A 21,437-nucleotide genomic window follows, 5' to 3' on the forward strand; every position below is an offset into this window, starting at 1 on the left:
TCGTTTCCAGCCAAACCTGCGTTTGTGCCTGGTGTGGTAGAGAGAAACAAGAGATGGCTTTAAAGCCCCCAGAGCCCACCATGCCAGCAGAGGCGGAGGTGTGATCCACGGGACTCTGCCCTGTGAGGCCAGAAAGGTCCCAGCAGGCACAGAGAGCAAGGCTCTGGCCATGCATCTGACTAGGTCCCCACAGCTGGCAGGGACAGCCATGCAGCCGGGAGATGCTCACCCTGGCGGGAGCATCCCCTCCAAGCTGCCGTTCAAGGTAGATGCCTCAGATCAAGCCAGGACAAAGAAACCCTCCAGCTTTCCCAGGAACATCCCGCTGCTAAAGGGTGTTACGCAGGAAACCCCACACTGGAGGATTCAATTTCTCTCATTTAACTTCTGACCTGGATTTGCCATAAAAAGCAGGGCGGGCTGGGCCAGGACAAGCCCAGCCTGGGCTCCTGCAGCCACGGCCACCAGCACTCACCACGTCCTTGTTGTCGACATCCAGGGGGCTGCTCTCCGACGGAGACTTCTCCTTCTCGCTCTGCTCTCCATAGAAAAGCGACGTCAAACTTTGCAGTGAGGGGAGGAGCGGAGGGGTGAGGAAGGAGAGAAGCAGTAGACAGGAAAGGATGAGCACCCTTGGAGAAGCTTCTCCTAGGAGACCAGCCTAGGAAATGCCTCCCCCCTCCCTGCATCCTGCACTGGCGCTGGACCAGTGACCACCACTGGGCTTGGGGAAGGGGCTGGAGTCGCTGCCTCTGCACCGATGAGTCCCTCTGGGTTCTCTGTGGCCCTGGCTCACGGCAGAGTAGCTGGCAGAGAATTTGCCTTAGCTTCAGGACGAGAGCCTGCTGAACTGCATTTTTATATTCCAGTGGTTTCAGCCCTCAAATGGCATTACAGTAAAAGGAACGTAATCAGTGCTTGAATTTTAAGTCTTGATTGCCCTTTTGATCTCCCCAGTGAAGGGAAACATTGCCTGTCCATTGCCAGACAGCTCCAGAGCCTAAGCCCAAGAGGAGCTGGAGAGGAGAAAAGGCAGGAGAGGGGCTTTAATATTTCCTCCCGCAGGCTGCCCAGCCTTGCAGAGACCCCTCCTGTGTGCACAGGCCTCTGTCCTTCCCAGGATGGTGCCCTAACACTAAAAGCACCGTCACCAGATGGTGCCCACAAGAGGGAATCAAAGCTGGCTTGAGCTTTCCCTCTCCCTGCAGCAGACAGTGCCCGTGCCTCCATGGGCAAGGGCATTCCTTGTGGGAAGGAGGGACAGAAACACCTGCTGAGCTCTGTGGGCCACCCCGCAGTGCTGGCCCTCCTGCCAGCCCTCTTGGAGAGGCTGGAGCCATCACCTGTGGTGGCCTCGTGTCCTGCTCACCTATCATTGTCCATCAGCAGTGCCAGGCGCCCGTAGTCCCAAGCCGCTTTCCGAAGGCAGGAGAAGACCAGGAGAAGAAGCTGGAAGAAGAGGGAAGAGGAGAGGTGAAGGGTTTTGCTGTAGGGCCTCACCCCACGGGGTCCCCCCACATCCCTCCTTTTCCTTTTTACATTCATGAGCCCAAGCTCATGCAAAACTCCTGCCTCAAGCCAAACTGCTCTTGCTCTGTGATCTCACCACTGCTGCCCAAGTGCCACCTGCTGCCCACCATGATGTGGGCAAAGCTCTTGGTCTCCTGCGCTCACACCCGTTCCCCCAAACAGCTGGGCACACCAGCATGCACACTGCACACACATGTGGCTGTCAGCACACCCGTAACGCAGACACTCGTGCTCACAGCCAGTATCTGACACCCCAGCCGGGGTCCATGGTGCCTGTGGACACAGCACCCTCCTGGCCCGCTCACCAGCCAGAGGATGAAGTTGATGGCGAGCACAGTGGGCACACCGCCAAACGGCAGCCCTTCCAGGACAGTGCTGCGGGAGCGGGCGCTGAAGCATTGGTCCTCCGTGCTGTTCACCAGGGTGTCCAGGAAGCTGAGCACATCCAGTGAGGAGGGGCCGGCACCGTCAGGTGCTGGCTCCACTGAGTACACGCTCTCCATCGGTGATGTCGTGGGGCCTCACCCTGCAACACAGGGGCAGGGGTGCGGATGGAGAAGCCTTTGCTGTGGGCAAACATGGGCTGTGGTTCTTCCAGGTCCTTCAGCAAGGTTTGAGGAGCTCACTAAGTGCAGGGAAGGGAGAGGACTGGCTGGTGACCTTGGAGCTTGCCCAGTCCCAGTCTCTCCCAGGGAGGGGTTGTGGGAGACAGGGCAGGGGGTGTTGCTGAAGAAATCTCCCAGCTACCTCATACCCTTTCCCCACCCCATTAAACCCCATGCTACTTGGTTGTCTCCATCATACCTGAGACAGGTCTCTCACCTTTGCCCCTCAGTCCTGAAAGCTGGGTTGAGTCATGGCCACCCTGGTGCGGTCAGTGGACAGGAACGAAGAGCTGAAGCATTTGATTGAGTTTCTGAGAATAAGAGCAACGGCAATGTTAACAACTGGGCTGCTGGGGTTGTGCTTGCTTTGCTCCCCACAGCCAGATGTCTACTGCCTGTGGAACATCCGTAAGTCTTCCTTTCTCCTCCAGCATCACAATCTGTGTGACTCAGGAGTAACAGGACCTCTCCACCAGAGCAGAATTGCTCCTTCCAAGATATCATGATGTCTTCAGAAGAAACAGCTTCTCAAACCCCTTAATGCCAGGCCTCCCTCTGACTTTCCCAGGAGCTCATGCCGCAGGCTACAGTCCATGCTGGTAGGAAAAACTTAAAGGCCATTAATGACCAAGACCGTGGCTTGTTTCCTACCACCATGCATTAGGTAGGAGAGGATCCTCTCCCAACCTGCAGTGCCTGACCCCCTGGGAACAAACACTCTACAGCAGCCAGCACAGCTGTTACTCAGGGGGATGTCACAGACCTGTATGCCAAGACAGCGCTGGATGGCCGCTGCGCTCACCAGAAGGAGGATAGAAGGAGAGTGAACCAGCACAGCAAAAGCTAACAAACACAGAATGGGCACAACAGCACCAGAGTCTCTTCTCCTCGTGTGCCCGCCATATCTCCGTACCTTGGAGGCCCCAACAGCACCTTTAGCCAGCTGCTCCTGGTGCCTGGAAAGCTGTGTGGCCTTCAGAGCTATGACTGTGGTGAGACTAACCACATTGCCAGGGTGAGAGCCACTCTGGGACAGCAGAGGGTCTTCAGGGTGCTCTCACGATGGTCAATTACAAGGTTGTTGGGGAGTTTTCAAATAGGCACCCTGGTTGGGTCCCTAATGTCTCTTCCAAAAAGGCGCCGAGTTAGGATATCTAGTACTTTTTAGGTAGATAACCCAGAGGGCTGAAGACCCTGCTTAGGGGAAGACTGGGGTCACTGGTGTGTCGGGGGATAGACAAAGATGCATTATCTTTGGAGGTCTTGAGCAACCAAATATGATTTTTAAGTTGGCCTGGTCCCGAGAAAGGGCTTTTATCAGATGACCTCCAAAGGGGTCCTTCCAACAGCAGTTACTCTACATCCCTATTCTCGGGGACTTGTGCTCCTGACAACAACATCTTCTGGCCTGCCTGAGGTTTATAAGGGATTATGTGAGTGCCTTGCCCTGCACACATGCTAAGCACGGTACATTGTGGCCAGTGCAAAGGCCACATGAAACCTCAGCATGCTTATTAAGACGTACTCCTCTGAGCTTCGTATTCAAGCCGCTGGGCATTCCTTCCTCTCCCTCCTTTTTATCTATATTCCAGGCACAACCAGGACACTGCTGCAGCCCCTGCAGTCACCCAGCAACAGCTGATCCCTGCTGCAGGATGCTCACAGCCCACATGGACAGGATGGAAGAAGAGGAGCCGGAGCCACGGTCCAGCTAAGCAATGGAGGAGGATGCAAACAAAGACAGCCAGCACCTCCAGGGACCTGGAGATGCACAGTGTTTATGGCAGTTTTTCCCATCAAGACTAAACAGGATCAACTCTTCTTCAACACCAAAGGAAACCTAATTGAGAGGTCCTTGGGGAGGAGAGTGAGAACATGCACAAAATGCCTTGGCTTAGAAAGGGGATCTTCTTGAGCTCTACACGGATTTGCTTTTGTTGGGAAACATTTACTTCTGCTGTGTCAGTGTGACAGATGGGAGACTACAGCAGCACGTGGTTTTATGTGCACTGCTGTAGCCTCAGCCTCTCTCTCTTAGACTGTGCAGCTTCCTGTCTGAGGACATTAGTCCTGTCCTAAAGCTCCTGAGGAGCCCAGACACTTCCAGTTTGTGGCTGAGCAGAGCGGGTAGCATGGGAGTGCTGGGGCAGGAGCTGACACAGCTTACCTGTCTGAAACACTGGCTGTCTTTGACCTCCTCATGCAGAAAAAAGGAAGGATTGAGGAAGAGGGAGGTTTTCAAACACAGAGTTAACTAAAAAAAAAAAAAAAAGCTCTCACAGCCTGACAAATGTAATCCGGTGGACACTAGGGATTCCCAAGGGATTCTCAACCCAAGCTCTCAAGAGGGTTGAAGAACTTAAGAACTACTCTTGGTGCCTGCAGTTCCCAAATTAAATGCTGAGAAATTGTGACCTGCTATTTTCTGCATTTCTGAAGCATAAATTCCAGCCCAAAGGAAAATCTCCACTGGAAGCAAAAGAGTGGCTGGGACACTTGAACCAAGCCTATGAGCCCAGCAGACCCTGAGGCTCACTACAGTCCAGGGTTAGGCTGGCATCTGGCTACCTACACAGACACCTCGGAGGGATGTCAGAAGCCACTTAACTACATGCATCAAAATCCCCAGGATGTGCAGACCCATGGCAGTGTCACCTGGGGCACAGGCTTTAGTGTCTGCTACAGATCTGCCCATGCTGCTTACAGCATGTTCAGTTCTCTCTGGAGGTCCCTAGCCATATATGTATTCATCTGGCCAGTCCATGGTATCTGGAGACATCATAGCTCAAACTGGGTCAGCTGACCAGTGTGTGGCTCCCAAAAGAACTGCCAGGTCACCTGAGATATGTTGATACTGCTCCAAAGGGCATCCCAGTGGACTTGGGGCTGAAGTTCCATCCCTGCAGCCAGGTGTGAAGTGAGGGATAGGCCGGCAAAGCCTCCCTGTAGGGTCCTCAGTCGTGGCCTGCCTCCCAGCTGGGGTTGGGAGTCCCGTACTCCAAGGCCCAGCATGGCAGTAACAACACCTGAAGAGGGAACTTTAACAAGGGGAGACCTGTGGGAAATGAGCGGGCCACTCTGGCAAGCAGCAGCTGTTTGATCTGGCCCACCTGCCTCCTGCTTGCCATCAGGCAGCTGTGAAACCACCTGGGCCACCGGGACCTCTAGCCAAGGTCAACCCTTTCCTACAGAGATGCTCTCAATCTGTTCTCTCCATGTGCATGTCTCCCTCGCTCCCCTCTTCCTGTAAGCAGCAGAGCCATCGCCATCTGGCATTTTCAGCTGCTAAATAATTCATTGCCTTTTTGTTAACAAGGAGAGTGTGTCTCCGACCAAGGGAGCTGTTGGACCTTCTGCAAATAAACAAGGCGACTCTTAGCAACCTCCAAATCCCTTCTCTGCCACCACCACTCCGCTACCCAGCAGTAAGATCCTGCAGCTTGTTTCTAGGCACCCTCTTCACGCTCGTAGGAGGAACATCCTGCTGGAGGATGACGGAGTGAGAGGGATTTTCACAGGGATCGGTACAGGTTGTCTTTCCCTATCAAGTCCTTGTTGCTGCCCTCTTCCTCGAGTAGCAGATATTTTGTTCCTGGAGGCCAAAAGCAGTGGGTTCCTCCTGGAGATGGTGCTAGTACCTTCTGCTCCAAGCTCTCCTGCCCACAAGCCTCCCAAATGCAAGCCTTCACTCACCCAGCCCAACTGGTTCCTGTCTCTCCACCCAGCATCGCTGCTTCAATGCCAAAGTCTTACTGCACAGAGAAATTTCAGGGACAGAAGACACCTGAAGCCACCAGCCCAGCTCTGTCCCTTCTCTCTTAGGCACCTCCAACTCCATTGCCCAATGGAGCAGTCACGTCTGTAACACCACCCTCGTGGCATATCACAGCTCCTCTGAAGCCGATCCCAAGCTCATTCTCCTGCCTCTTCCCTGGTCCCTTCAGCCCCAGACACTCATGGAAACCCACCTCCAAATACCCAAACCAGTACTTTTCTACACCGTTTGTTCCAGCTAATCTCACCTTTTATGATGCTGCTCTTAGAAAAGCTTATGTAAATTATATAGCTGCAGCGTTACCATTAAAATAACCATTGAGAACAACCAGCTAAAAGTAAATCATGTAAATGTTCTAGGAACAGCACATGCAGCAGAAACAGGAGAGATTTCTGCTCATGTACACCAGGAACAGTTTGAACTCAGTTTGAACCTCCCTCCAACTGCAGCAGATACCTTAGAGAGTAGTGGTGTACAGAGCGAGAGATCACACAGGCACTGCAGGTCAGAATTAAAGTCACTGTTAAAACACCTAAGCTAAATTTTCACACCAGACGTCTGAGATAATTCACCGTTTTGCAATACTTCAGTGACAGCACTTTGTGATCGGATCCTAAAGGTCCAAACAAACCCCACAGTGCTGACAGAGCAGTTCTTATTCCCAGCTATATCACTGTCATTGTGTTTTTCCCAATCTTTAATGGCCAGAGGAAGAAATATTGTTGAGCAACAGAGCTGGGAGGGTGCCTGGGAGGTGTTGGGAGAGCTTCCCGTTAGCTGTGTATGAGGCAGTGCCTCCAGATGCCAGTCGCAGACAGGCATCCCTGGAGCAGCCGCTGTGCTGGAGGAGTGACAGCGACGAGCAAGCCAAGAAACACAGCAGTGGGCAGGGTTGCAGCTGGGAAGATGAAGCAGTACCATAGAGGCAGAAATCACAATTTATAGTCTACCCAATCTAGGTCTTACTTAGAGGAAAGATGGTAAAATAAGCTCAGAAAACGTGCAGAGTACCAGAGAAAGGCAATTCTCCTTTCCCCTCTTTGCAGTGGCTGTGGATGGACAGTGAATGTATGAGATTTGCCATTGAAAGTTATTTTCTGGATGATTTCTATGAAGCATTTCCAGTGTGTAAGGTTTGCCTTGAATATTCAGTGTCCTATTTGTTTTGTTGATACACCAGCATATGCTTCTCCTCTCTGGTTGGGTGGGCACTAATCCAGAGAATCAAATTTCCAATTAAAAACAAGGCATTTCTTTTATGCGAATGCAATTTTTCAAAATTTGTTTCCCTTGAAGAACCCTGCCAACTAACTCATTTGCTAGGGGATTCACGGACAGCTGGAGTAGCAAAACACCAAAACAAAGTGTTGGGAGTGCTCAGATGACTAAGCCAGGCTTCTTGGCATGCCTGTGCTCACCCAGATTCGGCATCCCGCTCCAGCGGGGAAGGCACTACTCATTTCAGCTGGCTGGGGCACAGGGCTGCTGATGGAGCTGCCCATGCCCACGCAAAGCCAGCAGAAAAGCCCAGCTGAGGAGCCAGTCCATGCCCTAGAAAGCAAACAACCCCACTACCTGATCACCTCTGCATGCTTCTTCCTTTACAAGGAGATGTGGCCAGGCTGCAGGAGGGGAAAGTGAGGACCACTGTAACGGGAGGTCCCGGTGTGCCCACGACCAGGCAGGGAGGCAAACCTCCAGTGTCCCATCTTGTGGGACTGCAGTGACCGACCTTGCAGGACTGCAGTGATGAGGAGGCCAGGAAACCAGAGCCACTGCCACTGACTCAGCACAACTAATGACCTCGGGCTGGGAAAAGGCTCATCAACACACTGTGCTGAGCTCAGCGCACACCCCAGCAGAGGTAGTTTTGGCACTAAAGGGCATGGTGACCTCTCTGTCCCTGTAGCTTGGTGCACGGGAGAACAGGCACGCCACAAGCCACATCCATCCCTGAGGGGGATGAGCACAGAGGCAATGGGACCATAGACACAGCCCTACAAAACCCCACGGGGGTCCAAGGTGTTCCTCCCTGGCTCTCCCTTCGCCCTTCCCTCTTTGAGTCATGACTTTCAGGTCCAAAAAACAAAGAGAGGGTCAGGCTGCTGATGACCTGTGGGGCGAGTGGGCATGGGGCAACAGCATCCCTGGGCAGGGCTTTCTGCACCACCTTCAGCATCTTCAGGGCAGGCACCTGCATAGGAGACCAACCCTGCTGTGACAGTGCCTGCCTTCCCAGGGCTGCGACCCACAGACCCATGGAGAGTGGAGCCAGGTCCCAACGGGGAGCCAAGGCGCTGGATGCAGAGAGATTGGTAGCACAAAACTGACACTGGTGTGAATGCTGTGCCCACACCCTGCGATGGCCATGGCACAGACAACCCACCAGCAGAAGACCCTGTCTCATCACCAGTAGGATGGCAGCTGCCTCACATAGGACATACACCAGCCCATGCCATTAGCCGGTCGGAAACAAGACACATCTTCCAAACAAGGAGAACCACACCACGAGCCACAACCTGGCTAGTGGGCTGTGGAGGCCAGTAGGATTTGGAGGCAAAGGAGCACCCTGCAGCAACTGATGATTCCTAAAGGTTATAAAACATCTGCTCAAAGATGAGTTTTCTCATTGCCAGTCGAAATGTGATTGCCCAGAGAGCTCAGGAGGACTTGACAGCCGTGTCCCTTGTCCCCATATCACCCACAAGTGACTCTGGGTACGCGCACCAGGGAGCTTGTGAGGATAGTATGAGTGTGGGAGCAAGGAGGATCAATGAGAACATGAGTGTGAGGGCATGGCTGGGTAAAACAAACCTGCTTAAAGATGGGGTAAATAAACATCACCTTCCCTGTCTGTAAGCTCTTGCACTGCTTTCCCGAGGGGCACAAACACCCACCAGGCTCACTGCTAGCCAAAGTAGGATGGCAGGGGGATCAGCTGGCCCACGAGCCTGTCCGGGTCTGGGGGATGCAAACTCCGCAGTGAACTCCCCTCTGGCACCCCTACTCCCATCCCCAAATTCTTCATGTGCCCCCTCTGACCATCTGGGAGCTTCCTCCAGAAAGTGATGGTGTGGATGCACAGGAACTCACAGCAAGGGACCACAAGGGCAGCAGGATGAGGGAACAGGTGTCTGTTCCTGGGACAGAAAATGCATGTCCTCTCTGCTCCCCTCTCCTCACCCACTGCTTCCAAACTGCCTCACTAACACCAACCTCCGAACTACTTGACCCACCAGAAGTGAGAGACCGTGACCCCGTTTTGGGGAGCCAAGCAAGTTCTTCTGCTCTCAGGGGTGGCGGGTTGCCTCTACCTTTGGGAAACCCTGCACAGGGTCACACTGCCCCAAGGGAAAAAAACGGAGACTCACCTTAAACCAACACAGCATTTGAAAGCAAAACCATCCCCTGCCACATCCCCACGCAGTGGCTGCCGCATCGCCCCCAGCTCCCTGCCCTCCCCTTCTTCCCCAGCACCACCGTGCAGACCTGGAGGTGGCTGCGTTTTGGCACTGGGACAGACCAAGCTCCATGTATGAGGTTTTTGGACGAGAAGGCATTCCAGCTCCCAGCCTCCAGTGAGGCTCTTTGGAGGGTACTGTTTGTGGTCTCCCTCTGCAGTACAGCAGCCACCGGCACAAGCCCCTTTTTCCCGAGGGATGCTGCAGACTGGGCAGGGCAGCGCTGAATCAAGGCATTGCTTCTCGGTGCGAGAATAAAGCCAAACCTCAGGCAACTGAGAGCAAATGGTGCTTACGGTGAGATCTACAGCCGGAGACGTTTGCTTGCGCCGGCACATGGGAGATGCTGCACACAGAGCAGCTCTTCCCCAGCACCTGCTCCACACATGTGCGAGCCAGTGGCTGCTGGAGCCAGCGCATGGTGCTTTAGAAACAAGAAGCAAAGTGGAGTTTATTCGTTCCACTACCAGCCTTCTTCATCACATTTGACTAAGCTGCTGCTGCAGGCTGGCTCTAACGCGTGTTTATTTTATATGTCAATATCCTGCTATGCACACACAGCGTGCTTAGCCCCTCACACCGCACTTCGTGTGCACAAAGCACCGAGCAAACACGAGCTAATTGGGCTGCAAAAGGGGCCCATCGCTCATTCTGCATTGTGCACCCTTGTCCTCTGACAACGCTTAAATCAATGCTCTTCAGCACAAAGGATGACTCGGGGTAGGCCCAGCCCAAATGTGGAGCAAGGAGCCACTGGGCTGCTAGTAGGCTGTAGCTGGGAGCAGAGATTCAGGAAAGGGGGCCGAAAGAAAGGTAAGGACAGACTTTAACAGGGCCTCTAGTGATAGGACAAGGGATAATGGTTTTAAACTAGAAGAGGGTAGATTTAGATTAGATAAAGGAAGAAATTTTTTACAGTGAGGGTGGTGGAACACTGGAACAGGTTGCCCAGAGAGGTGGTGGATGCCCCATCCCTGGAAACATTCAAGGCCAGGTTGGACGGGGCTCTGAGCAACCTGATCTGGTTGGAGATGTCCCTGCTCACTGCAGAGGACTTGGACTAGCTGACCTTTCAAGGTCCCTTCCAACCCAAACTATTCCATGATTCTACGAAAAAGTTGGGGCTGACTGGAGGGGACTGAGACGCAGGTTGCTCACAAGTGGGAAAGGGGCAGGGAGTCACCCCGGGGCTCTCAGTTAACATACACATGTGGACACGCACGTCCTTTCTGGAAAACAGGAAAGAGAACCCCTAGTACCACCAGGTCCCTGCTTCGAGCTGGGATGCTGCTCATAGTCCCCAAAGCAATCCCTGTGCTTGCAATTAATTAACGATGACACGCACAGATAAGCACAACTCCCAGCCCCCGCTGCCTGTGTGACTGAGAGCCATGGCAGCAGCTGGCCCTAGGGAAGGGCTTGAGCTTCCCCGCAAAGGGGTACCCCAGCTTGCCTATCACCTGCCAGCTCCAGGGCCACGGCATGCTCTGCCCACGCACAGCCGTCCTGGCAGCAGCAGCTCCCATTTCTCTTCGAAGGCTGAAGAAGGCACCTCTTAGCAAGGCTGCAACCAACAGTGGGACACTGGGCATTTACAGGCAGATTGCTTCTTCCTCCATCCAGGTAATCATGCTCAAACACAGGAGAATTTTAAGGCCTCTGTCAAGGAAAGCGCCACCTCTGCTGGGAAAAGCACTCCCTCGTGGAAACCTATACGGAAACCAGGAACAGCCGTGCTGCGGTCGGGGGCCAGCCCGACGCTGTCACTGTGGGCCACGGGCATCTTTCACAGTGCCACAAGGCACCAGGAGCACTGTGGTCCCTGGAGATGGGGAAAAGGCAGGATGCAGACAAAGGAAAAGGCAGCTCTTTCTTCCCTGAGTCCCTTCCGCTCTTTGGGGAGTGGGGAGCTGTGGGAGGTGCAGAGTGGGAGGTTTATCTGCTGCCTTTTATAAAGCCACCTGCTGCAGAGAGGCTGCCAGCCACTGGAGCAGCCAGCACAGGTACAGCCATCACCAGTGAGCAAAGGGAACTTCACCCCAGTGCAGAGGCAAGACGACTGGCAAGGAGAGGACTCGGGCTGTCCATGAGAGGAACACAGACCAGGAAGCCCAATACTGCACCGCTTGGACCACACGACTCCGGGGCCTTGCACCCCGGTGTCCTGCCAGGCCAAGATGGCATGGCGTGCTTTGGGATGGCAGGGACCTCACTGACAAGCTGGTGGAGAAAGTGGGTGCATTTCAAGTCCCCTGCGCAGTTGCTCTCCGCTGCTGAGCTCCAGCTAGCCCTCCTTGCAGCTGATGCCCAGCCACAAGCCTGCTGTGTGATGGGGAGCAAGTGTAGGCGTGTGGTGGGCTAGCAGGGGTCTGGCACGCATGCCACTGGGCCCAGCTCTGCTCCACTCCAGCCCACTGCTGCCTGATAGGGATCTGGGGGCACCCTGCCACCAAGCTTCCTCACTGGCCTCCCAGGGGCCAGTATAAGCTGGGCAGCATCATGTTTGTCTTGCTGAGCCCCTTCTCCTTGGGCCACCTGCGCACCTCCCTCCACCCTGCTCTGGGGGAGGCCTTGGTGCCTGGCTCCTGCCAGCCTCCCCCATTCACTCCTCTTCAGCATCAAGCAGACACAGCATCCCCTGCAGCTGATTCTGCTGTAGCAGCAAAGAAAACACTCCTGCCCTGCCCTGCGCCACTCTCTGCAAGCACAAAAGCTTCTTCCTGAGAGCAGTGGGTTATAACACTATATATACACGCATGCACACACACATAAAATATTATTTTAGAGCATTCGCAGAGCTAGAACACTTTGCACCGCCTGCGCTCGGTGCCAGGAGCAGAGAGCGAGGTTTGGGTTGCAGCAGGAGCCCATGAGCACGCCACTCGCCAATCCTGGCCCCGACAAGGCTTTCCTCCCACCTCTGCCCAGCTTCCAAGCAGATTTGGGTAACACCAGCTGACCGGGATGAATCACGCCACCCTGGGAGCGTGGTAGCTGGCAGCTCAGCGAAAGCTCTGGCACTAGCAGGTTACACAAGCGAGGATGGCCCCGGCAGCGGCTCTGCTAGCCGCATCCAGCCGTGCTGGAGGGATTAGCTCTCAGCATCCCGGCTGGAGTCAATAGTGCATCAAAGGGAAGGGGAAGCCTTTGCTCGTGAGCACAGGGGCCTGCAAAGGGAGGACAAGGGGAGAATGTGCTCCCCAAGGCCTGGCTTGGCCACCTCTGTCCCCTGGGGCTGCATCCGTAAGGGAGGCTGCAGGACCCACCAAACCGCCAGTTCCCCCTGGTGTACAAGCAAATTTGAATGGGAGGAGGGAAGAGACTGAACCCTCTCAGAGTTCCAACACCAGATTGCACAGCCTTTGCCTGGGCTGTGGGCCAGCTGCCTGCCCTCCCACCCCATCCTGCCCCCACGCAGGGCCAGCCCAGTGCTGCTTTTCACCAGGGCAGTGGGAGGGAGCATGCAGGCCGTCTTCCCCAGTTGCTAGGGCACACATCCAGCAGCCTCTGTAGCCCACACAGACTTTGGGGGAGATGAGAGGAAAGCTGCTGCTGCTGCTGCTGCAGCTGGGAAGGGAGGTGGCTCTCCAGGCACACGTGGAGCTGCAGACACGCGGCTCTGCAAAGCACCGAGTGTTCCAGCCTCCTCCCAGCATGATGGGTGCTCGCATGCAGTGTAGACAGCCCCTCACACCCACCAGCCCACTTTCCTGCATGGAGAGGACTTGGGGAGTCAAATGGCCCTGGAGTGTCAGGGATGAGAGGGAAGTCACAGAGCTGATGAGCTGGGCATGTCGGCACACCCCAAGCCAGCAAGAGGCGAGACGAGATGCACGGCAAGGACAGGGGTTCCAGATCCCCCCTGACACACCCCTACTGCAGGCAGGTGGACCAGCATAGAGGGGTGAGCGGGGCACAGGCAGGCAGCACACAGCCTCTGCTGCCTTCCTGCCCCGCTCCGGCCGTGCCCACCAGCCAGCAGCTGCCCATGGCCAGCACAGGGGGTGTAAGGAGTGAGGGATGTGACGGAGGAAAACACAGTAAATGGTTTATTTGCCTTTGGGCAGAGAGCGAATTGCCACATGTAGGCATGTACAGCAGCCAGGCTGGGAAAGGGACAAGGCATCGGGAGGAGAGAAGCTGTGGGTCGGGAGGCGCAGCAGCGCTCAGAGGACGTGGTGAGACAGATGGCAGATTTGGCAGTGGGGTGGGCACAGCATGACCTGCAAGCTCTTCCCACTACAAGAGCAATGACACAACACTGCGTAAGAGCTGTCAGCCCAGCCTGGCAGGTTTGGGGGGGGGTTGCATCCTTTCAAACACGCCACATCCAACAGCCAGCATCAGAGATGCTCTGTGGGCAAGTCAGCCTTGGAAAAAGGCTATCTAGGATCAGGGGGAAAATCGGAAAAAAGATCAGGATGGCAAGTTTTAGGGGCAGTGAGGCAGAGAGATTGTCCCTGGTTTCTCTGCACAAGTCTGCCTTCCCCACACACAGGGTTGCACAGCCAGGCTGGCGCTCAGGGAAAGGCTGGCAGCCCCCGCGCCTTCTCTGCCCGCCCTGCCTGCAGCCTGGGGTCCCCAGGCAGCTGCCTCTCTGCCCTCCACAGCATCACTGCTCATGTGGAAGAGAAAAGGAAAGGAAATGAAGCATGAGGTGCTGAAGCAGAGGGCTGCAAAAGAAGCCTCCCCAAGCCTGCATCCCCTTGTCCTTCTGGGGCGCTTTGGGTTGGCAGTGGGCTGGCAGCCCTGTGCCCTGCTCAGCAGCGTCGGCACCAGGAATACAGCTGGCCAAAGAGATCTAGGGGCCCAGGCAGGGAGCAGTGCCCCAGTACCAGCCACTGCAAGCTTCTCCACAGCCCAGCAGCTATCTGAGGCCCTGCCACGATTAGCAGGTATCAGGCAGGCTCTGCATCCATTTTGGGAGTGATGCTCAGGGATGCAGCATTGATACGGAGGGGTTTTCACAGTGGCTGGGTGTCCTGGCCCAGCCCCAGCCCCAGCCCCAGCCCCAGCCCCAGCCCCGGCTCCTGCCTTCTGGCTGCTTTTTGCTATACCTTTCTCCCTGCCTGCACCCCCACCCAGCACACGCCAAACCTGTCACCAAGAACGCTGCTCTTGCATAGCTGGGCTGGCCCTGCGGTGAGCGCCCTGCGATCCTGTACTCAGCCTCTGTGGTACCAGTAAGGCATTCACTAAACAAGCGAGGGTCTGCACTTCCTCACCCGCTATGCGGTTGACGTAAGGGGCAGTTTGGCACATGCTGTGCTGCACAGCTGCCATCCCTGCTCCAGGAAGCATCTCCCCACCTGGAAACACAAAGCCTCCAGCCAGTTTGAGAAAACCCAAGGTGAGAGTGGATGAGATCTCTGCCTCCTGCACAGCCACCACCTCCCAGCCTGGCTCCCTGGGGCAACCAGCACTTCCAGCAAAGAATGAGCATGTCCCACCATGAAACACTCCTCTGCTTCACCAGTGCCAGCGGCGCACCTGCACCTATTAGAGACAAAAAGCTATGCAGCTGCAGATGCTGCGGAGGCTACAGCTCATCCTGACATCCCCATGCAGACTGCAACCCTGGGAGGGCGAGCAGAGCTCTACGCAGGCAGCCAAATCCTCCTCCAGAGTGGTGGGGATCAATATTTAAGTGATGCTGAATCCTGCACTGTTGCCTCTTCCCTGGGGATAGGACAGCCTGCAGGACAGACAGGTCTCCTAATTCTGCCTGGCTGCTTTCCACGCTTCCTCCTGGCAGTACAGCTCTGTCACGGCGCACACGGATGTCACGCGGGGACCAAAAGCCAAGTGTGAGGAGCCACACTGGGAAGGCTCCTGCTAATGGCCACATCACAGAGAGCTCCTGTGCTAAATGAGCTGCAGGACCAGCCCCAACCCAAGAGTGGGCTCCAGCGATGCCGCCGGCATTGTGCAGAGCACCAGGCTGGCCACACACACAGGCACAGCCGCAAAACCCAGCTACCTGGATTAGCTCTGTTCAATGAGGGAGCGAGACACCATCCTGCTGGCACAAACCCTCTCCCCAGCTTCCCCACCACCTGACTAAGGTGGGCTCCAGGGAACGGAGTGCTTTCTCCAGCACATTTAGGGAGCAGGCAGCCAGCCCACAGCACCGACAGTGGGACCCAACCCGAAGCTCAGCAGGTCCCATCATGTGCCTGCTCTGTGCACCCCTTCTCCCGCCCCGGGGGCTGAGGATGAGGAGGATGCAGCGCTGGCACAGTCAGCTCCCATGGGGAGGTGGGGAGGCAGACAGAGACGCTGGGCTCCACTCCCAGCTGGGACTTTAAAGACTATGGATGTATAGAAACTTATTCTGCCCCCAGGATAATTCCTGGCATGGTTAAACCACCATGAAAAATCCCAGGCCCAAAGAAATGTAGAGAGAAATCCCCTCTCTGCTGAAACCAACTGCAACAGATCTTTCACGAGGGCCAGAAATTCACCTCCTTGGATGGAAAGAAACCCCCAAAGTTTGACTCCTGTCTGAATAAGCAGCCAGCCCCTCCTGAAACCTAATGATTACCCCAGAATCCATGTGAAGCTGTAGTTGTGACAGTGTAAGCACATACCCAAGACAAGGCTTAGGGCTTGGCCATAGTTTCTGTAAGTCCAATCACTAGAGTTCTGCACAGCCAGGTTTATCCAGCCCAGTGTGCACTGTATCAGAGGACTGTATTTGCAGAGACATCCACCCCTGAAAGTCTTTAAAATGTGCCATTCTCAGGAGGCAGTCCAGCCACTGCAGCTTTTATTAGCAGTATTTGCTTTGTTCAGTTTTTTTTTTGTTTCTGAACAAGGAAGGATTTGATGAAATTTCATGGAAGAAAACACAAGAAATTAAAAACTCAGATGAAAGAAAATTAAACTTGATGAAAACCTCCCAATGGGAAAATCCAATGAAACTGCCTGATGAGAAGATTAGCAGCAGTGTAATATGAAAGGAAAAAGCAATAAAGAGGACTTGGAACCAGAACAAATAAAAGAAATATGACTTTTGGAAACATACACCTGACTTAAAAGTAATCAGATTTTGTCTAAACTAAGAACTTTTTAAATTAAAAGACAGTCAATTCAAAACTGGAAGTTACAACAACCTACATGCTAAGACCTCAGATCACTCTCACCAGTGAAAAGTAAGTCAGCAGAAATTCACGCAGTGTGTCCTTGCTGCCAGAACTGCTCACCGGCTGAGCACCCGGAGTTGAAGTCTGACCAGCTGCAAAAGCGTCTCTGACAGTAGCAACTGTTTTGAAAGCACAGGAAAAAACATGTTTCAATTAATTTAGTACATTGATTAGTATAGTTAAAGTTTGGAAAATTACTGCAGGTTAACACGGGAGAGCCTGCTTCCCTTTCCGAGTCCAGTGAAGACAAAGTGTGAGAGGATAATCTCTACTAGTTCTGAATTCTTAAAAGATAGAAATAATCAGGTTATATTACTGGTTGTATTTTACATCTCCTATAATAAAATTCTGTTCCTATAATATAGTATTATAGTAATACAATATAATACAGTGATACAGTATTGTTAAATTCATTACGTATACAAATAATGCTTTCATAAACTTACTCTTTTTTCTTTTGTGGACCCATACATTTTAAGCAGTTCTATTTAACTAATGAGAACCATTTCTTAAATGCTTAATTTCTGCATTTGGAATTGGATTTCAGCTTCCACTGAAATACAGCTGGGCTAAATTGGTAATAAATAATGAAGTGATATCTAATGAAGAAATGTGTCACTCACCATTTTCTACTGCAAGAAATACAGGCATTAAGAATCTAAATAGCCATATGTTATGCTGCAAACCCACTCACTTAAGCATGGTGCAGCTTCCTGCTCACTCCTAAGTACCACTACATACTCATCACTGAGAATCAACTCGTCCTTAGGAAAAGAGCAGAAGTGTCCAAACACAGCAAGATTAAAACTAGGTCCTCAGGTCATGGCTTTCTGACCACTAATTTAAATCATGACTTTGATCCATCCATCCTACCCAGCAGTAGGTCAAGGACCAAACAAGGCACAGAACAAACTTACTCTTAAGTCTACAAAGTTGGATTCATTTTTCTGCCATTTTTGACATTATATTTCCCTTCCACGTAGTTCTGCCATCTGTGACCTCTCCCAGAGAAAAGTAGCCCAGAAACACAAGGAACGATGCACGTCCCCAGCCTGAAGCCTGCAAGCCCCAGGAGTTTCTTACTGGTGTAGGGAGCTCCAGACCACTGCTTGCAGGCTCAGGGGAGCCAGGCAAACCTCCAAACTTCTGGTCATTTCTCTAATGCTGCCTTGGGCACTATCGCACGGTGACCAAATGGTGTCAGAAGATAGGACAAATAATCACAGAAGCGTTGAGGCTGAGGGGAGATTATCTAGCGTCAGCTGGAGGAGGTTGCGCAGGGCCATGTCCAGGCAGGTTTTGAATATCTCCAAGGATGGAGACTCTGCTCCAAGCCAGAGCCACCGAGAACTGAGAAGCTCATCCCAACCTGCTGTTGCAACCAGATCCTCCAGTCAGGTGGGTCCCAAGGCCCATGTGCCAACTAGGATCCTAGCTGCACTGGTGCCCTGTACAATCATAGAATGTTATGGTTTGAAGGGACCTTTAAAAGTCATCTAGTCCAACCCCCCCCCGCAAAGAGCAGGGACATCTTCAACTAGATCAGGTTGCTGTAGCTCATGGTGGCCACTTCCACACCTCATGAGTAAGCTTCCAAGCCCATGAGCCTCACGGCAAGCCTCAGCTTGCCAGCCCTCATGCGATGTCTCAGCACCTCAGCCTGCACCACATCCCTGGCGTGTCATCCCAGCACGGGTCATCTTGCTGCACGGGTAGTGCAGCAAGGGGACGACTCTGGCAGCATCATCTTGGCTTGGCCAACACAGGGTCCCCAGGCCTTGTCTCGGGGTACCACGGGCTCACTTTAGTCCACAGCTGGCAGCTGCTGTACTTCCAAACTCCAGGTTTTCCATAACTCCTCCACCTCTACCTTCCCTGAATTTCAGTCTCCCTACCCCATCCATCACAGCACATCAAGGAGTTCATTGTCTCAATCTCCATCACCTCCTGCCCCAGTTGCCTCCTACCACCAACTCCCAGCTAACAATAAAGTGTTCCCTAGCAGAGCAGGGCCAGAGTCCCTTCCTCTGTTAGGAGGAACTCAAAATTACATGATGACATATTTTTCCACCTCTCACAATGGGCTTTTTAGCAGTTGGGGGTGCAGTGGAGCTGCACTCGTTCAGATCCTGCCTTTCTCTCAGCTCACCCACCATCTGCAAATGACAAGACGCAAGATGTTGGGGCTGGGGGTAGGGAAATCGGGTCACCCAAAGCTTTCACGTGCTCCCACTGAATAGGAGCACTGAGTCTGACTGCTCTGGTACTCCATTTTAAACACATCTTTATTTGAGATCAAACTATGACAGCACAGAAGCCCTTCCTTGGTCCTTTGGTACCCACAGCTTCTAATGGGGGCTCAGGTGGGAACTGTACAACTGATCCCGGTGTTTAAATGCTTCTGTACCGTGGTGTTCATGCTCCCCAGAGGCTGGGCAAGATTACAGTAATCTCAATTAGGAAGGCAATTTCTCAGCCAAAGAGGTTTTCTCTGCAGCCCTTAGCATGGCTGCAGCTCTTACGCCAAATCAGCCATCCACTAAGAGCAGGCTGTTAGGACAGGCAAGGCCGGACAGTGCTGGGGCTTAGGTAACCACCAAGATGAGTCACAAAAAGTGAACCCGGTGAGGAGATGTGAGATCAAGCGGCAGCTGAACTGCCAGAGGGGTGAAGGTGATACAGGGACTGGGGCAGCGGGGTGTGAGAGGAGAGCTCGTGCCCCCCGCCAGGCTCCTCTGACCCACCTCCCCCTGCCTCTGCAGAGAGGTTCAGCGGGACCTGCTCTGCCCAGCCTCACCCATTAACACCAACACTCATGGCCTGGGCTGTGCAGGGCTACCTGGCCAAGGCTGTCCCATTGTTGTCGTAATGGTATGAGCAAACTGCTGCCATTGTCCCCACTTAATAACAAGGTGTGATCACAGCCTAATTACCAGTCCCAGCTATATTTGAAACAATAACTTCAAGCCAGCTTTTAAAAGACGTTTAGTATCTTAAAGCGTGGGTAGATGCCAAGTGGGATCCTCAAAAGCTCTAAGACCTCTCATCCTTGAGGGATCTGATAGCTGGTGAGGGACTGAATGTAATCAAGCCATAGCTGAAGGAAATTGGGACTGGAGCTGCTTCTCCTGAAATAATCTCAAAGCAAACCCACTTTTGCTCTGAGCTCAATGCATCAGCAATGCAATGTTTTCTTCAAACTCAGGGCTAAGTACATGAAACATATTTACAGCAATTAAAGTAGGTAAGGAGAGCTGTTTCACCAAACGCAGAAGTGACGATTGTAGAAGGCTTTAGTCTTTATAGGACTCACAGAGGAGTCAGCAATTCCACAGCAGACTAAGGTTTGCCTAAGAGTTTAGGTGACTGATTAGTTTAATATCAATTGAATTGACTTGTGGGTGTTAGAAACATTTCTCCCTCTCCTTGCTGCTTTGGGAAAGCTCTTGCAGTCTGTTAAGACAGCAGTATTTCCTGTGAGGAACATTTTAAAGCAGTGACACTCCTCTTTTTACAACTCTGCAGATGTAGGCTCTGAAGCTGTGATGAAATCTTGAAATCTGAAATTGCTTTCCCTCGGGCCAGAAGTCTCTGCGTGGAAGGAGGACAGTATTTAATGAGCACCCTGCACCCGTACCCCCAGCAAGCACTGCTCTTTCTGTCCCAGTTTGCAGGACCACCCTACACTTTACACTGTAAGCAGCCACCAAACCAGGGATGAATTAGTTAATCCCAGGGAAAGCTTTGAAGAGGAGAGCAGCCACAGAGCAACTCAAGTGTTATGCAAAAAAAAAAAAAAAAAAAAAAAAAAAGAGAGAGAGAGAAAAGAGCTGAAAGGCATTCAGAGAGAGTTGCAGGAAGACAGGAGCCGGGATGCTGCTATGGGAAGAATGCAGAGGTTAAAGCTCACAGGGAAGTCCTAAAAGCCAGTATGTGCTATGGAGTCAGAGGCTGCAGGGCTCCTGGTGGCCTCCCTGCTTTTATTTATTACTTATTTGTTTGCCAGTGGCTGTTTGCCAGGCTACTTAAGACAAATCCTTCCTGAAAGAGCTGCTTCTGCCTCCCTCTCCATCTGCTGCCCAGCCCTGACCACCACTATGCAGGGCAGCAGGGAAGGCAGAGAGGCCAAGGTACATATCTGGTCTCAGAACCAGTCTTTCTGCCTTCTGCTTTTTTCATCCTTTCTCCCCTCTCCCCTCTGAACAAATATAGCAAACCACTTCAACAGCACCTTTTTCCCAAATGGCACATTTTGCTGTCACTCTGCTGCTCAGACCGGCAGCCTGACCTGCCACACTGCATCTTAAAACCCCAACATGGGGCAAGGTGCTTTCTCATACCTCTTTCGCCCACTCATCTCTCCCCTCACCTCCTTGCTTTCTGCTCGCTCCCCCCTGAGCTCTCTGAAAGGGGAGAAGGCAGGAGTGCAGATCAATGCTGGACATGGTGGTGAAACAGTTAGGAGGAAAAAAGATGTTTATGCAGAAATAACATCCCCAGCCAGACAAAGGTCTCTCACTCTTTCTCCTGGTTAACACCCATTCTGTTCAGGAGGTTTCTGCACGGCAAACCCACTGCACAGCAAGGCTGCTGCTAGAGAGGATGGGCAAGCAAGTGAGGGAGAAAGCAGGGCCTTGATCTGTGGACAAATCCGGATGAAGTCATAAACTGGGGAGAGAACAGCTTGGACAGAGCGTTAGATCATCCTGACCTGATAGCCCTTTCAGAGTCATCAGTCTCTCAAAAGCTGGAGAGAGAAATGGGGAGATATTCCTCCTCTTCTCCCCTGCCAGCATGAAGCATCTCCAACACCGTCAGGTGTGGCTCCCAGAAGGAAGATGCTGTGGCCAGGGTGACCTGGGGACTGAGCACAAGCCATGGCATGACACAGCGGCGGGATGACATTTTATCTCGCATCAGA

At 53.1% G+C, this 21,437-nt stretch overlaps 1 protein-coding gene across 3 annotated transcripts in view; it reads right to left on the minus strand.

Moving 5' to 3' along the window:
• Positions 1–21,437, minus strand: part of TMEM63C (transmembrane protein 63C) — a 33,674-nt gene that overhangs the window by 11,280 nt on the left and 957 nt on the right. For 2 of the 3 annotated variants that reach the window (XM_086749582.1, XM_086749580.1), the window contains exons 2-5: positions 2,335–2,446; positions 1,836–2,056; positions 1,370–1,449; positions 476–563 (exon numbers count right to left, since the gene is read on the minus strand). In XM_086749582.1, the coding sequence (XP_086605708.1) occupies positions 476–563; positions 1,370–1,449; positions 1,836–2,033 (366 nt within the window). In that variant the 5' untranslated portion in view covers positions 2,034–2,056; positions 2,335–2,446. Of the gene's footprint in view, positions 1–475; positions 564–1,369; positions 1,450–1,835; positions 2,156–2,334; positions 2,447–21,437 lie in introns of all 3 variants that reach the window. The other variant, XM_086749583.1, reaches the window with a different exon arrangement.

Source organism: Chlamydotis macqueenii, chromosome 5, assembly GCF_036417535.1.
Source record: "Chlamydotis macqueenii isolate bChlMac1 chromosome 5, bChlMac1.mat, whole genome shotgun sequence".
Taxonomy (NCBI): Eukaryota; Metazoa; Chordata; class Aves; order Otidiformes; family Otididae; genus Chlamydotis; species Chlamydotis macqueenii.